The sequence below is a fragment of the Engystomops pustulosus genome, chromosome 4, assembly GCF_040894005.1.
Source record: "Engystomops pustulosus chromosome 4, aEngPut4.maternal, whole genome shotgun sequence".
In the NCBI taxonomy this organism is placed as follows: Eukaryota; Metazoa; Chordata; class Amphibia; order Anura; family Leptodactylidae; genus Engystomops; species Engystomops pustulosus.
In genome coordinates this window covers 87,010,600-87,028,321 of record NC_092414.1, presented here as the reverse complement: position 1 = coordinate 87,028,321, position 17,722 = coordinate 87,010,600, and the positions used below count along the sequence as shown (strand labels likewise).

Sequence of the window (17,722 nt, the reverse complement as noted above, 5' to 3'; positions counted from 1 at the left end):
GGACAAATGGTGTAGGTTTGTCTTGAGTTAGGGACCACTGTTCTACTATTTGACTGTTAGTGGGTATAGGTCTACACTACTGCTGTTAGGGTGTTAGACAGGGGGTTTGTATTCTTGGGATTGTTAGTTCAGTTCTGTTATATTTGTTATGCTCACTGTTGTCTGTCTGTCTATGTCTTTGTGGTATGAAAGGATGAATGCTTGGTTGCTCACGTCTCCTTCCCCACACCCCTTTCCCTTCCGCTAAGATGTCTTCACTTAAGGTAATGAGCTGGAATGTGAGGGGACTTAACTCCAAATTCAAGAGGGCCCTGATGTTAGACGTCATTAAGCGTCAGGCCCCTCACATTGTATGTATCCAAGAGACACACCTTACGGGTCAGAAGGTCCTCTCCCTGAAGCGGGCCTGGGTGGCTAGAGGTTACCATTCCTCCTACTCTGTTTACGCCAGGGGAGTATCCATACTCATATCCAAAGCGCTTCCCATAGAGGTCATACAGGTAGCACCGGATCACTTTGGCCGTTTTGTGATCGTACATTGCGCCTTGTGGGGCTTTACCTTTACTATTGCGTCTATTTATGTCCCACCTCCCTTTGATCCAGCAGTATTGCATCTAATATCCAGTAAGCTGGCTGCTATGCCTCCAAGCCCGTTACTCTGTATTGGTGATTTCAATGCCGTCCCTAATCCCTCCTTGGATCGTACAAGTGGTCTGGACACAGGCTCGGTCCGTCTGAACGAGTGGCTCACCTCTCTAGACCTCGCCGATGTTTGGCGTAGTAAACACCCTCAAGAGAGAGAATATTCATTTTATTCCTCTGTTCATAAGAGCTTCTCTCGGATTGATCTGGCCTTTGTCTCCCCCGATATGATGCAGCACGTTGACCAGATATCCTATTGCCCGCGCAGTGCGTCAGACCACTCCGCCTTGTTCATTAGTCTCCTTATAGGCCCTCCCAGCGACTCCCGCTTATGGCGCCTGCACCCGGCTTGGCTCCTGTCCCCAGCGGTCCAGAGTACTGTTAGGGCAGCGCACAGCGAGTTCTGGGATGTACACTCAACCCATCCTGATCCCCTTCTAGTCTGGGACTCGTACAAGTCCTCGGTGCGGGGGGCATTCATGTCGGGGGTAGCTGGCCATAGGAAGTCCTTGAATGCCCAGGAGGAAAGGCTGACGGCTGTACTGGTGACTGCAGAAAAGGATTATCTAGAGAAACCTACTCCGGGGAATAAAAAGACTTGGGCTCAGGCGCAGAGGAACCATCTAGCTGTAGTGAAGGAGCGCACCAGCAAACGCCTGCTAGCCAGGGAAGCGTCCATCTTTGAATTTGGAGATAAAAACGGGAAGCTGCTTGCGTATTTATCGCGGGCTGAACGCCCCTGTGCTTCCGTTCCCTCTATTGTTGATGGTAACGGAGCATTGATCACAGAACCCCGGGCCATTAACTTGGTATTTCATGAATACTATTCTTCTCTTTACAGCTCCAGATTGTCCGCCTCTTCCGTCGAGATTTCCGGATTCCTTGACAGTCTTCCACTTTGGAGGCTCACACAGGCACAGTCATCGGAGCTTGATGCTCCGCTCTCGGCAGAGGAGGTGGAACTGGCCATCCAATCGTTGCCCCCCGGTAAGACACCTGGACTTGATGGGCTGGGAGGTGAGTGGTATAGGGATAACTGTGAGACTCTGGTCCCCCTTCTCCTCAGCCTATACTCCGATGCGCTTGATAGTGGTTCCCTCCCCGACTCCATGCGAGAGGCCCTTATTGTAGTTCTTCCTAAGCCTGGCAAGGATCCCCTGCTTCCTGACTCATACCGCCCAATTTCCCTCCTAAATTCAGATGTTAAAATACTAGCAAAAATTCTGGCAACAAGGCTTAACAAAGTAATACTATCATTGGTTCACCCGGACCAGACAGGCTTTATGCCTGGGAGGGGAACTGACATAAATATACAAAGACTACACCTGAACATTGCAGAGGCAGAGCGGTCTCCAGACCCTGGGTTTATATTATCCTTAGACAATTGTAAGGCGTTTGATTCTGTGGAGTGGCCCTATTTGTGGACCCTTTTGCCTAGAATGGGTTTTGGCCCTCGATTTACAGCATTGGTTAAGCTACTGTATAACGATCCCAAGGCTAGGGTGCGGACCAACCTTAACATCTCACCTACTCTCCCTATGGCCAGGGGCACTAGACAGGGTTGCCCACTATCTCCCCTCCTCTTCGCACTCGCCATTGAGCCCCTTGCTGTGGCGATCCGCCACTCTGAGGGCATTAAGGGCATAACTAGAGGTACTATTATTGAAAAGGTATCTCTCTATGCCGATGATACACTTGTATACCTTGGGGATGTGGGCCCCTCTCTGGAATCCCTTCTGGCCCTGATAGAACGTTATGGGGGGTTCTCAGGCCTTCGGGTTAACTGGGACAAATCGGCCCTATTTCCCTTATCTGAGGTGGGGGTACACTCCCTCCCCGTCCCAGTCCGGGTGGTGTCCACCTTTAAATATCTGGGAGTCCAGGTGTCACGCAAGGTCCAGGCATTTACGGAGTTAAACATTACACCCCTGATAGTTGCAACGGAATCGCGCCTAAAAGCCTGGTCCACTCTCCCCTTGTCTTTGTACGGGCGTATTAATATATTTAAAATGATTTTTCTCCCAAAATTTCTATACCTTTTCCATGCCTGCCCTATACTACTTCCTAAGAGTCTGTTTAAACGCTTGGACGGCATTCTCAGGTCCTTCTACTGGCAGAGTAGTGCCCCGCGATTCAGTCTAGCGCTGCTTCAGGCTCCCAAGTCTAGGGGTGGACTGGCTGCCCCGGATCTGTATCTTTATTACCTGGCTTCCCAGCTAGTATATGCCCAGTGGTGGATAGATATAGACATGGGTAATGCAGCTACTGCACTGGCTGGTGCCCTGGTAGGTTCCTACGAGGCCCTTACAAACCTGCTGTACAGGTATAAGTCCCCATCTGATACCCCACTTCCCCTACGTACGGTAGCGGTGTGCTGGCGTAGGGCACAATCCCTGGTAGAGCCGAGCAGCTCTCCCCCCCTCTCGCCTAGGACTCCATTGTGGCTCAATCCGTGGCTCTCTCACTTCCTCTCCCTCCCAGGCTGGACAATGTGGGGGGCAGCAGGGGTGAAATTTGTAGGCCAGCTCTTATCCCCGGAAGCAGAGTTACTCAGCTTTAACGAGATAAGGGAGAGACATACTGTACCCAATACGGCCAGCTTCCATTACACGCAACTGCGACACGCATTCAAAGCCCAATTCGGCTCCTTCAGCCTGACAGTGAAATTCTCCAAACTAGAGACTCTGATGAGTACCCCAGACCTCCCTAAGCCACTCACTCAGTGCTATGCTCTCCTACAAGAGCAAAAGTCCAGACCGTTTGATAGAGCCTGTGAACGCTGGAGACAGGATATCCCTGACCTGTCAGATGATGACTGGAGGGAGGTCGAACTGTCCTACTTCACATCTGTAGTGAGTGCGAGGGACTTCCTGATCCAATCTAAATTCCTCCATAGAGTATACTTCACCCCTGCTAGACTATTTCGCATGGGAGCAATGCCTAATGATCTTTGCTTTCGCTGTCAGGCTGAAGTCGGATCCTTCCTGCATTGTGTCTGGTCCTGCCCTAGGGTCCATGTCTTCTGGTCCGAAGTGCTGGAGTTCCTTAATTTACACTTTGATTTCCCACGCTTACTATCTCCCTCTGTGTGTCTCCTCGGCATCATAAATGAAGTTGTCAATGGCCACTATGACAAAATTTTCTTTAGGTTTGTCCTATACTACGCCCGAAAAGTGGTGGTGATGACCTGGAAGGACCAGGAGCCCCCTCCATTAAAAAGATGGATACTACTCATTAATAGTGTCATTCCCCACTACCGGTCCCTGTATACCAACAGGAAGTGTCCCCAGAAGTTTGACCGCATCTGGTCCAGATGGTGCGCGACTCCCCATACAGCCTTATAATCACATGTGATTTATATTCCTCTCCATGATGAAGGAGACTGAGCGTGCTGGTGTGTGTGTGTGTGTGTGACTGATTGTCTACGTGTCAATAGTTATTTGTGTTGTATCAAGATGTCTGGCTGCAGTATCCTGCTGTTATCTACTGTGTAATATCCCTCAGGTAGTTTTGAAACGCAGTAAGAACCTGACTGTTACCATGGCTGTTGTATAATAATCCTGTATTGGGGGGAAGGAAATATGTGACAGACAATCTTGATTTCTGGTTTTGTTTATTATGTTTGTATAAAAATTCAAAAACTGCAAAAATAAATACTTTTAAAAAAAAAAGATAGCACACAGATGCAGCCCAACAATTACAGATGCTGCATGTGGTTTGTCTGCGATTTATATTGGCTTCCGAAATAGGTTGTCCATGAGTTTAAAATATAAACGTTGATGTAAGTTTGAAAATTAAAAACAAGTGTCAGCTGCATGCAGTTCCCAAAATTGGAGATGGACAGAGACTACCCTTCTAATGGGTTTCACAGAAGAAAGGGGGGCTTCCTTGCATACATTTGTCCCTGTTGCCTTTGCAATGTACTCCAAGTGCACAATGTATATGTGTCTGTACAATGCACAGACACACATACATGCCAGACTTGACCGAACATTGTATGTGTACTAAATAGTGATTAGTTTCAATCATGTGCATTTTTAACATGTATTGATATGAACTTTGTAGTAGTATCTAATCATATTCCATTTTACATGGGTCACTAATTTTTTTCCCTCTTATCTGGTTTTAGCATGTTCCTGTCACCCAGTTGGATCAGCAAAACTCTTATGTGACCCTCAAAATGGAAACTGTCCTTGCAAACCTGGTGTAGCCGGCCCTACCTGTGACCAGTGTATGGTCGGATATTGGGGATTCGGTGAATATGGTTGTAGGCCATGTGCATGTGCTGGAAACTGTGATTCTTTAACTGGAGACTGTATCAACAAGTAAGATCTGTCTGCTTGACACATATTTTTTAATACTGTATTATGCACACAAAATATTGTGTAACAATCTTTTGTGCAGTTGTAGATACCTAATTACATTTTTTTTCCAATCCTGAAATGTATGTATACCGTAGTAATCACTATAAATTACATGTTATATCACAAATTGTGTGTAATAAATAATTATTGAGGTCCTGGTCTTAAGAGGGTAATCCCATCTTTAAGTGTTTATGCATTTTTCAGATATATCATAAATACCTGATATGTAAAGCAAAACTTTTTCTGGCCCACTGTTTCACGTTTTTGTCATGGTGTCTCCTTATTGTTGATGCTGGTTGTGTAACATTTGCAATCTTTATTACAAGCAGCAACAAGACAATTATTTTTGGCACTAGTTTTTTGGTGCCTGATTTTAGCAGTGTTTTGTACTGTTGTGTTATATTATGGTGCATGGCCATAATAAATTTGGGACACCGTAAGTAGAATAAATGAGCATCAGAAATTAGAAGTTGGTAGACTTGCTTTTTGTTGGTCTAATTTTGTGGCACTAAATGCGCCAAAAAAGTGTTTTGAAGCAATAAGAGTAAGAAAAGTATCGGGATTGAAAGCTGCAACCAAATTGAGTGACAAAAAAAATTGTGCCGCTAACATATAATAAATGTAGTGCACAAGGCATAGCAACAAAAAAGGAGGCTGCCAAAAAAACTGGCGCAATGGTAAATGCCCCTCTCTTTGTACATCTAGCTTCTAGATGACAATTTGAACTAGGATGTCTACCATCATGAGACTATATTGCATATAGGTCCTATTCCACACAGCAGTGAGAAAAGGCTCCACAGAGCACTGTTATAGTCCTCATATAATATATACCTAGAGAATAGTGGAGTTGTTTATAATAAGCTAATTTTCCTTATACACAGCTTCGAAATAGACTGGTATCATGGTACTGATTTCCTATCAAGTGAACAGGGATTTTCAGCTCTTCGGCATTCAGGTGAGCAGTCTGAATTTATAGTTTATAGTTATAGGCACCTTTATGCAATTTTGATTCAGAGTGTAACATTTTATGTAATAAAAATTCATAACAATTGACTTTGATGACAAAAAACATGCCCCAAACAGGAGTCTGGATGGCTGTATACTAAAGGGGGCTGGCTGTATACTAAAGGGGGCTGAATATACACTACCGGGGACTGGCTGGCTATATACTACAGGGGGCTGGCTATATATCCAAGGGGGCTGGCTGGCTGTATACTAAATGTGGCTGGCTGTATACTAAAGGGGGCTGGATATATACTACCGGGAACTGGATGGCTATATACTACAGGAGGCTGACTATATACTACAGGTGGCTGTCTGGCTATATTCTACAGGGGGCTGGCTGGCTATACAACAAATACATAAACGGTGGAGCTAATATTAATCTGTGATGTGGTCTAGGACTAGGAGCTCTCCTTCACTCCCCAAACGCATCAAATAAATAATGTCCAAAAGCAAAACTAACCACACAAGTTTTCTGGATAAAATCTTCCTTTTACTTCATAATTTCTCGTAAAACATTCACATTTTTTGATAAATTGACCATATATTCACTATGATAAAGTTCAAAGAGCTTGCATTCTCAGACCACGAGGTAACGTGAGTATGCTAACATATTTGTAAACTTATTTGTAAACTTGCATAAGCATAATCACAGTCCATCCTTTGAATGTCCTTTTAAACAACTCACGTATCCGGGTGCTGACCATATATTCACTATGATAAAGTTCAAAGAGCTTGCATTTTCAGACCACAAGGTAGCGTGAGTATGTTAACATATTTGTAAACTTATTTGTAAACTTGCATAAGCATAATAAGCATAAGCCGGCTGGCTATATACTACAGAGGGCTGGCTGTATATTACAGGGGGCTTGCTGGCTGGGAGGCTGTGACCAATGTATTTCCCACCCTTGGCTTATACTCGAGTCAATAGGTTTTCACAGTTTTTGGTGGTAAAAATAGGGGCCTCGGCTTATACTCGAGTGTAAACCGTATCTATATCAAAATTGTACTGTTGTAAAGTACAACATGTCCTGCAAAAAAGCTCTCAACCAGTTCTAAAGGCCAAAAAATAAAAGTGTTATTCCACAAATGGTGATGCAAAAATGATAGATTTTTCCCCATATTAGGTTTTATTTATAAAAATTAGTAAAACGTAATAGAAGATATAGAAATTTAGTATTACCGTTATCATACTGAACCATAGAATATAGTTAACATATAACTCAAAATCAGTTACAGAAATGATGTGTATTGTACTTTTTGTTAATACATTTTCATCAATAGGGCATAGCAACCCCAAAATAATTTGATAAAAAAATGCATCCCACAAAAAATAAGCCTTCACATTAACCAACTAAAAACCATTACGTCCTACAGGAAAAACCTTCCCTTCTGCGCTTTGCTTGTGAGTCCATACATCAAGTAACGTTCACATGTGGGGTGTCTCCATACTTTGGAGAAATGGCATAACAGATTTTGAAATGGATTTTCTCTTTTTAAATTTTTGTGAATTTGTAAATTTTAGAACACATTACCAACAAAATTAGACCAATTTCAACTCCATTTTGTTTTAAATTCGTCTTATGAAGATCCCATAGGGGTGACAGTCTTCATAGAAGTTGTTTTGAGTAGTTGGAGAGGAGTAATTGAAAAATAGGGTGATTCATAGGGGTTTCTAATATTATATAATTCAAAACTCATTAAAAACAAAAATCTCCAAAAAAGTCAATTCTGCTGTAAGCTGTGTGGCATCGTAATAAAATATCAAGACATTTTAAAAATGATGAAAACATAAGGCAGACATATGGGAAATGTTAGTTACTAATTTGGTTGGTAAAACTATCAGCTAGAACAGGAGAAAGTTTAGGATTTTGAAAATAGCAAATGTTTCAAATATTTTGACAATTATTTTTAAAAATAAATAAACTAAAAAATATCAACCGAAATTAACCAATAACATGAAGTACAACATGTCATGAAAAAAACTATCTTTAAATTACATTGGCAAATAAAAATGTGTTCAAAGTTGGGGCTGAAACATAAGCTACAAAATGGCGGCGTCCTTAAAGGGTTAAGGATGTTCATAATTTCTTAGTAAATAACCTGTAACATCTGGTCACAGCTTGTGGCCTAGGAGTTGCATTCCCATGACGTGTCACATCACACATGACACATCTGCCTTTGTCTTCTGCTATTATTCAGAATATTGGCTGATAACATTGACAAATCAACCCCGCTGTGGCTTTGCTTTGTTAACAGACTAAGTGCTAAGGCTGAATAGGAAGCGCTAAGTAACTATATACAAAGTAACACATTGATTTCCTCACCCGACATTAAATGGATCACCCCTGGCTTTTTTATTGTGGTTTTTATAATCCATAGTTTAAGTTTTATTTTAATACAATTCATTTGTGTCAATAAAAAATGCATTAACTGTGGTTTGTTTTTCTTGGATTCAACAAACATTCCTTTTTCTAATTATTGGATAAACCAAAAACTGCTCCCATTTTACTGCTCCCCCTCTTTGGAATGTCAACAAAGGGAGTGCTGCAAAGCTGCATGTCATGAGACACCTGTGCCTCTGCTTCCTTCCAAATTAACCCCTGTCTACTTCAGACAGCTATCATGCTCTAAAGTGTTCTTTCGCATGATGCACACACTTTTCCCTTTGCATTAGTTTAAAGCCAATGTACAGACAGTTTGCACAGACACTATAAAATCCACACAGATGACTGTACTTCAAACTTTTTACGAGAACACTCACTTATAGACCTCAACAAAAATATGTTAGAAAGCTAACAACATATAATTAATGTCTAGTACCCTTGAAGTTTTTTTCACCTTAAAAAGACTGAACAGAAACAGTAACATATGCCTACACAAAACCCTGCAGGCTACTCTAGCATCTCAACCACCAACATTGCTAAGAATTGGCTTTATCGTGGGCACCTAGCCTTATTTGAGTGATCTTTTGTTTACTTGTGGCCTACATATGGCCTACAGAGATAATAAGAACAGACTGTACTCGCATTCTTTATTCTAAATTTCCATTATCTTTGATTAACTTTAACAAAATGTGGCCTCAGTGGTGGGACCACCTATCGACTGGAAAAGGATGGACCATTAGTCAGATTGCAGTACCATTGATCTTACATTTGCCTATAGAAAGCATTCTACACACGACAGTATCACGGAATGCAGGCCATGGGACCGGTGGCAAAAAATGATGTGTGAACCCAGCCTTATTCCCATTTCGCATTTATATATAGCATCACTAGTTTAACTAATTTAAAGTTGATAAAGGTATTTGTGGTTCCCTGCCAGAAAACTGCATCAGGTCATGGGGTATTTGTGCAAGGCTGCCAGTCTCTGTGCCATCATCATTATCTCTTCTATGCTCGTCTAGCTCTTCCCCCTCTCTCTCCTGCAGCCATTAACTAACCCTGTGTTGGAAGCAAATCTCTGTCAGCTCACGTCTGTAGGAGCTCAGGGGAAGGAGAGGAAGAGCTAATAGAGCAGAGAGGAGATTGCAATCCTGTGACTTGATCCAGTTTGCTGGCTGGGAGCCAGGTATACTTTTATATACTTTGAAAAGTGGGTGGAATCACTAATGTAATTATAACAGAAGATTTGGAATTGGTATTAAATAGACTATTTTGTCATTAGGTTAAAATATGTGTCCTAATGATAGGTTCCTTTTAATTTTAAACTTCTGCCTTTTTAGCTAGTAGTAGAATTGCTTCAATAGCACACTTAAACACGAATTTTATTTTTATAAACTGACTTAGTATCTTAGTGTATTTTTCATAATACAATATGCTTTGTCAATATTTAGGATTTAGTAAGTTTTTTACTTTGCAGCCTTTCTACATTCATTTTTCACTCCCACCTTCAAACATCTACAAGAGCTATATGAGGGCTTATTTCTCCGTAACAAATTGTACTTCTTAGTGATAGTATTTATTATTACGTGCCTTGTACTGGAAAGCGTGATAAACATTCCAAGTTTGGCGTAATCAGGGAAAAAACACTTTTGCGGCTTTTCTTTTGGGCTTGGTTTTTTACAGCTTTCATTTTACTCTTCATATAACACATCTACTTTGTACAATCACAGGGATACTAAATGTATACAGGTTTTAATACATTTTAAAAAATTTAAACCTTGTGTATGAAAAAAAAGCTTTGATTCGCCATATTCTGGTATACTTTGGTGTACGGATCTGTGTTCAGTTATCATTTTTTGCGGTGTTGTTTAATTGCTACTATTTTGAGGACTGCATGACCTTTTTATCCCTTTTTGTTTTATTTTTTATATGTTGCAAAATGTTGAAAAAGTTACGTTTTGGACATTTTCTGTTACAGGGTTCAACACCAGGAATAACCGTTATTATATTTTGATAGACTGGACATTTTGGGATGTAGTGATACCAAACATGTTTTTAATTTTACTTGTTTATTTTTTCTATCAGTTCTAGGGAAAGGGGGGTCATTTGAACCTTTATGTTTTAATAATTTTTTTAACTTTTACCTTCAGTACGGCAGTATATGTGGATTTTCCACATCGCACATTGTAATAGATCTGCCAAAACGAGATTCGGGCCTTATAAAAACATGGCAATGGATCATCGCTCCTCAATGACATCACAAGGAGCGACGATCTAGACAAATATGGCAACACCCTTGCGTCACTTGACTGCCTCTTTATGCCATTTTTTTGCCCTCCATATCTTTCACTCTCTTTCTTTCTATTATCTCTTTATCTTTTAATGCAGGAAATGGGGAAGCTTTTATAATATAAATTGGAAATTTAAAATGTATTCAGATTATGCTTTTTAAAACATGTAGTATTATTTTAGTTCCTTGTTAGTTATATAAATATATATATGTGTAGGTGTTTGTTATATGTATATACTTAACCGCTTACCGACGCGCAACATAATAGTACGGCACGCATCGGGTCCCGATGCATGGAGAGGGCTCACAGGCTGAGCCCTCTGCATAGCTGGTAAGTCTTTGCTGCATATTGCTAGCACCGACCACGGGTGTTTTCCCGCCGACCGCTGCCGGCAAAGCTGCCTGTGGTTTCAAAAAGATGCCGAGGATCATCACTCCCTGTGACATCAGCAGCACATTATAATGAATGAGGAGGAAAATCCACATATACTGCCATGCTGTAGTATGGCAGTATATGATAGGATCGATCAGACAACCAAGGGTTAAATACCCTAGGGAGTCTGAAAAGTACTAAAAATAAAAAAAAAGTTTAAAAAAAATATAATAAAAAAACCCTAAAAATTAAAATCATCCCCCTTTCCCTAGAACTGATATAAATAAACAGTAAAAATCCTAAACACATTAGATATCGCTGTGTCCGAAAATGCCCGATCTATCAAAATATAATAACGTTTTTTCACTGTGTTTAACCCCATAACGGAAAATATCGCCCAAAGTAAAAAATGCCACTTTTTGCCATTTTGAAAAATATTTAAAAAATCAATAAAAAGTGATCAAAAGGTTGTACAGTCCTAAAAATCATAGCAATGAAAACGTCATCAAAAGTCACAAAAAATTACACCACCCACAGCTCTGTAAACCAAAGTATGACAAAGTTATTGGCGCCAGAAGGTGGCAACATTTTTAAAAAAAAATTGTACAGGAGGTTTTAATTTTTGTTAATGTATGAAAACATTATAAAACCTATACAAATTTGGTATCCCCGTAATCATACCAACCCAAAGTCTAAAGTAGACTTGTCATTTGGGGCACACAGTGAAAGCCATAAAATCCAAGCCCACAAGAAAACTGTGCAAATGAGTTTTTTCACCATTTTCACTGCATTTGGAAATTCTTTCAGGTGTTTCTACACAGCATGGAATATTCAATACCGTCACTATGAAGTGCAATTTGTTATGCAGAAAACAAGTCATTATAGAGCTCTTTATGTGTAAAAATTAAAAAGTTATAGATTTTTGAAGGTGGGGAGTGAAAAATGGAAATGAAAAAACAAAAAAGGGCCAGATTGTTAAGGGGTTAAAGCATAACTGTAAAGGTACTGACAAAAAATAGCTTTGGCACAATTCCAACGATACCTTTATCATGCTGCTGGTATAGCATTGTTTCTTATTAAATCAGATTTAACTATTCCTGAAGTGGGAGGGCCCTTCCAGGTTGTGACATCAGCTAAGGGCACTGGAGCCAGAACAGGACAGCATGTTTGTAATTGGCCAATCTAAAGCATGTGATGAGTCTCATGCTTTTGACATAACTGCAGGTCCTCAAGCCAATCTCAACAAGCCTCCTGTTGTCTCTAGCTGTTCTATATAATTTCCCATGGTTACCAGAAAACCTGACAAATGGGGATTAGCCTGTGGAGCAAGTTAAAACCTCTGCTAGCTGCTTAACACCGGCAAATAGCTAATTAGATTCAATTAGAGAATTGCTTATTTTTGCTTACTGCAGAGTTAGGCAAAAGTTTTTATACTTTACAGTTGTACTCTAAATTTATGATTCTATATTTTAGGAAAATGTGAATGCAAGGATCAAGTTTTAGAAAACTCAAAAGTTTTTTGTGACATGAGGTACTCCTATGGTAAGTAACAGGATTAATTTTTATTAACGCATTTTATTTTTTTGTTTTCCCTAGGCTTTAGAATAGTTTAAAAAACACACTAATATTCTTTCAGGTGTTTCTATAATTCACCTGCTTCTTATCTGGCCATTTGGCATTAGAATAGTTTATTTTTTTGGCCTGAAGAATCTAATAAAGAAAAATGTAACGCTTGCAGTGATATTTTCTTATGGTCTTTTTCTGTTAAAAAAGGGATTGGGTTTTGGTGTGGCCTTTTTTCACTTACAGCACTTCTTTTTTGATAGTTCTTTTTTTAAAAGGACAATTACTTCTATAGGCATTGTTTAATAGTCTGCCCCCAGCCTTGTACTGAAATTACTGTATAAACTTGAGTATAAGCTGAGTTTTTCAGCACAATTTTTGTTCTGAAAAAGCACCACTTGGCTTAAACTCCAGTATATAAAAAAATAAACTTTGTAGTCACCTCTCCGATGGGCCCCTGCAGGTTTTCCTCTTGATCCCTGCTTGTCGGCAGCGCCAAGTCCACGCGTGCTTGTAGCGCACAGACTATGACATTGGCAAGTGGCTGACGTCAATTGTCTGTGTGCTGCCAGCACGCACAGACATGTCACTGCCAGCGCGACTAGATCAAGAAGAGGACCTGTGGTGATCGTCGGGAAGTTGAGTACCGAGTTATATACCGGCTATATACTGTGGCCGGTTGGCTGGCAATATACTGGGGCTGGTTGGCTGGCTATATACTGGAGCTGGCTATATTCTGGGGCTGGCTATATATGGAGGATGCCTGGCTATAGAAAAGGGGCCGGCATGCTATATACATGGGACATGGGCTGGCTCTATAGTGGAGGGAATGCCTGGCTGGAAGGCTGGGGGCAGGGGGCTGGCTAGCTGTATACTGTGCGTCAGAGAGCTCACTAGCTATATACTGGGGGAAGGCTGTGACCAATGCATTTCTCACCCTAGGCATATACTCTAGTCAATAGGTTTTTCCAGATTTTTTTCTGGTAAAATTAGGTGCTTTGGCTTATATTCGGGTCAGTAATTTATTCCTAGTGAGAGTTAAAACATAGGTTTAATCTTGATGAAACTACATTAATGTATAGTGGAGATGTCAGATGCTAATAAATACTTTTATCAGAAAAGCTTCTGCATACTATGTGATAATAAATTAGGATGTCCACCGAAATGTCTGGAAGTTCTCTCTAAAGCCAAGCTGCCTCTAGGCTTATAAATAATTCAGGGACTGATTCCAATAATGACCATATGTTATAGAACTAGATGTAGTGATTAAGGATGCATACAAAGTATTATAGAATATGTTACTAAGAGCTTGCCAATGGCACGCAAGAGCGGTGAATCTAAAAAAATGTATTCAATGAGAACTTTTTATTTAGGACTTAACAGTATGAATGAGACAATACTTTACTCCTCTATTTCCATTAGCAAATAAAATATATATATGAATTCTATACGCTGACACTGTGTGCACATAAAACTCCCTTCCCATTTGTTAAAGCTGTCCGCACCTGTTTCCTTTCTGGGAGTGGATCAGGAGATAAGTACTATCCGACAAAGACAGGGCGCCCTGCGCAGGAAAGTTCAAGGGGTCTGCTGTCGGTGAATAATTATGATTATGTGTTGCTCTTGCTTCCTGAGCGTGATATTGATGATATTTAATCTTTCTTTGAGATAAGGGGAAGACGTAAAAAAAAAGATGTATAAATCAAAGAGCAGCACCCAGGTCCTTCACTCTTTCATCACTCTGTGTATGTAGAAGGGATATGTGTTTCTTTACTGACACAATTTATCATCTGGCAGTACTTATGGTGAAATGAAATGAATGCATGAAATGTGTGTGTATATAATATATATATATATATATATATATATATATATATATATATATATATATATACATATGAATAATTGCAAATGAAATGATTATTAATGGTAAGCTCTTAAAGGAAATCTACCATTTGATTTCATGCATTTTGAACCAAGCATACCTTGAGAATTCTATAGCTACAATGATGCAGAAGAATATCTTTAATCCCTGAGCTGAATGGTTTTGCTAAAAAAAAACAATTATAACATTCAGGACCTTGGGAAAGCCGGATTGCATTCAGCCTGCTGTTCATAAACACATTACATGGAGTTTCCTGAACTGTTCAGACAGAACTAATCAACCTGAGCTGGATGACTGATACACAGCAGCTAGGAGATGGTGCCGCGATTTATTACTTCTGCCTGTCAGGCACAACACAGTGATTACATCATTCTATGGAGCAGTTCATACTTAATGTGAGAGGAGAAGTGCCAGAGCCAGGCAAAGAAGCGACAGAGCCTCATTATCATAATTTTATCATAGTTTTTTCCGAAAAACCACTCCGCTCACAGAGTAAAAACGATATGCTTCTGCATCAGTGTAGCTACAGAATTCTCAAGGTATGTTTGGTGAATGCATGAAATCAAATGGTAGATTTCCTTCAATATATTTTTGCCTAATTGAGATAAGATGGCGGTGGGCTGTTTCGCGAAACGGACTGTCGCCACGTTATGTCCTCTATTTGCTGCATCTGAAAATAAAGGATTTGTACTTCACATTGCCGCCTCATACTTATTCAATTGTGCTTCATTTTATGGACTGTTTTTCAAGCAGAGCACCACCAAGTTGTACGCTGGACCCTATATCCACTTTTCCATTTTTCTATAGCCTGCCTCCGTTTCGTGTGGTGTTGCTTGGATAGTGTCAGTGCATTTTCTATTAACAAGTTTCCTTCAAAATATAGTGTATGCTTGGCTCCAAATCAAGTGATATACTCTCTTGCTCTATTCGCAAACTGACTTTCATCAAAAATTGCGCTCTTTGCACTGCTCCGACAGAGTGCACCACTTTTGGTGCACCCTTACCATTATAAATGTGGTGCAAGGTCCAACTGAGCACAGGAACACCCATTTCAGTGCTGTATAGTGCATCTGCGACACAAATGTGTCCCGTGCGACACAAATGTGTCTTGGACGATTCTTAAATACCTGTGCAATCAGTTTGCATTGAAAAGAAAGTCAGACAGAAAACTGGCTTTACTAAATCTGGGCAAATGAATTTAAAAATTTTTAACAGTTTTCCTTTTTTTCTGTGCAGTTCTTAAAGTGAAGATACTCTCGGCCCACGATAGGGGCTCCCATGCTGAAGTGAATGTAAAAATTAAAAAAGTTTTAAAAATGACAAAATTAAAGATTACACGTGGAAAGAGAACACTGTACCCGGAATCATGGACAAATCGGGGCTGTACCTGTCCTATACTAAACCCAGGTATATTTACTTTCCTGTTTCCTGCTCAATTGTTGGATTTATTTGCAAATGCTTTTTGCCTATGATTATCTTAAAATATTAGCAACATATAGTTGTATTCTATGATTAGACATTAATAGACATGACAGTAGACAGTAAACGGATGTAATAAACAGTAAACTGATGGTAGAGTCCAAGATTACTACAATGAAGTGAACTTTTGGGACCGGAGGAGTTAGGAGCTATGAATTTTGGTGAGAGAGATGCATTAGGCAGACAAAAGATTGAGTTCTGTTTTAGAACTCATAAGTTTTAGAAAGTGTGAAGAGAAAAATCAGGATATGACTGATAGACCCTCTGCTCAATGTTCCTCAGGACTTCTTTTATTATGACTCTTTATGCCGCGATTGCAGAAAAATAGAGTTATAAAAGTTATGCAAACTTCCCTGGGGCTCTCAGACTACGTCACCCAAAAGCCTTAGGGAGCATGGAGACAGTGGGTACAGGGCAGTAAACCGATTTACACAAACTGAAAGAAGAAAGGAAGAGTAAAAATGACACATGAACATTTTTCTTTAATAAAGTGTATTACAAAGTTTTATCATCTGTAATGTTGATTTATAAACTTTTGTTAAAAGTTTAATTATTCTTTAAAGAGACAAACAAGAAATATAAAACAACTTGAGGATTCATTAGAAAAAAACACAAGTTGTGCTCTCATTGTTTTTTGGTGTTTTTTTAGGTCAAGAATATCTGGTTGCTGGATATGAGGATATGCGTTCTGGTCGTCTTATTGTGAACATGAAAAGTTTTGTGCAACTTTGGAAACCTTCCCTTGGCAAGAAAGTAATTGAGATCCTGAGAAAAGACTGCATTTGAGCAAATTATGAAATACAGAAGTAATAAAGTATATTTATTGACCAGTTAGTAAAAAAACGCACATTAAGAAACTGCACAGAAGTGCCAAGCTCCTATTACAGGTTCATCTACAGTAACTGTGTTTAGCAAACAAATGGTTGTCTGAAAAGTTTGCAGCATAATAGCAAGAAACTACACTTAAACAATGGAATTTTGTGGATGCATCAAATTTGAAAACAAATGTGGAAACGTGTAAGCTAAAGCTTCTATGATCACCATATTACTTAATTCATTGAAGGTACAAAAGGAATAATTGGACTATTGAGGTAGTGCCCCAAACGGCCTCCTGAAATGTAACTAGGGTTTTTGAGAAGCACTTTACTAAATATTCTTGCATTTCTTTATTTTTTTTTATATTTGTTATACAAGACAGTGGTGTTAAGAAAGCTACAGGACTGAAATGACACTAGAGACACCTTAAAGCTTTTTATATTATTTGTTTTCTTCAGATGTATTTATGTTTTATAGTCATTTCATGTTACCAGAAATACAATGAGACAATGGACATTATTATTACGTGTTTTATTCTGTTTTAAGCAGTGTTTATTTAAGACTTGTGAAAGCTTCATTTGAAGACCTTTTTTAAAAGACGTTATTGTAAAAGTATGAGTAAATCTCTGTCAAGTGATCATCACAATTATTAAAATCAAAGTATTAACCATTAACTCATTAACACGAGTAGTACATGTAGAAGATGTTGAAGAACATTTACGTTGTGACCCGCCATTATCTGTTGGATCATACTATAAAATGTCTGCAAAACAAGAAAAAAAAATGAAGATACATTCTGGTTACTTTGTCAGTCACTGCTCCTGCAGCAGTGCAATACATTGAACATTGAACAAAAATCCACCAGCACAGGAACAAATTCTGTCTAGCCAATGTCATGGAGTACATCCACACTGAGCTGTAAAA

At 39.6% G+C, this 17,722-nt stretch overlaps 1 protein-coding gene across 1 annotated transcript in view; it reads left to right on the top strand.

Annotated features, from left to right (window-relative positions):
* Positions 1-17,472, top strand: part of NTN4 (netrin 4) — a 62,809-nt gene extending 45,337 nt beyond the window's left edge. The window contains exons 6-10 of the mRNA XM_072146600.1: positions 4,772-4,967; positions 5,888-5,961; positions 12,529-12,597; positions 15,740-15,910; positions 16,632-17,472. Of these exons, the coding sequence (XP_072002701.1) occupies positions 4,772-4,967; positions 5,888-5,961; positions 12,529-12,597; positions 15,740-15,910; positions 16,632-16,768 (647 nt within the window). The 3' untranslated portion in view covers positions 16,769-17,472. The remainder of the gene's footprint in view (positions 1-4,771; positions 4,968-5,887; positions 5,962-12,528; positions 12,598-15,739; positions 15,911-16,631) is intronic.
* Positions 17,473-17,722: the final 250 nt, after the last annotated feature.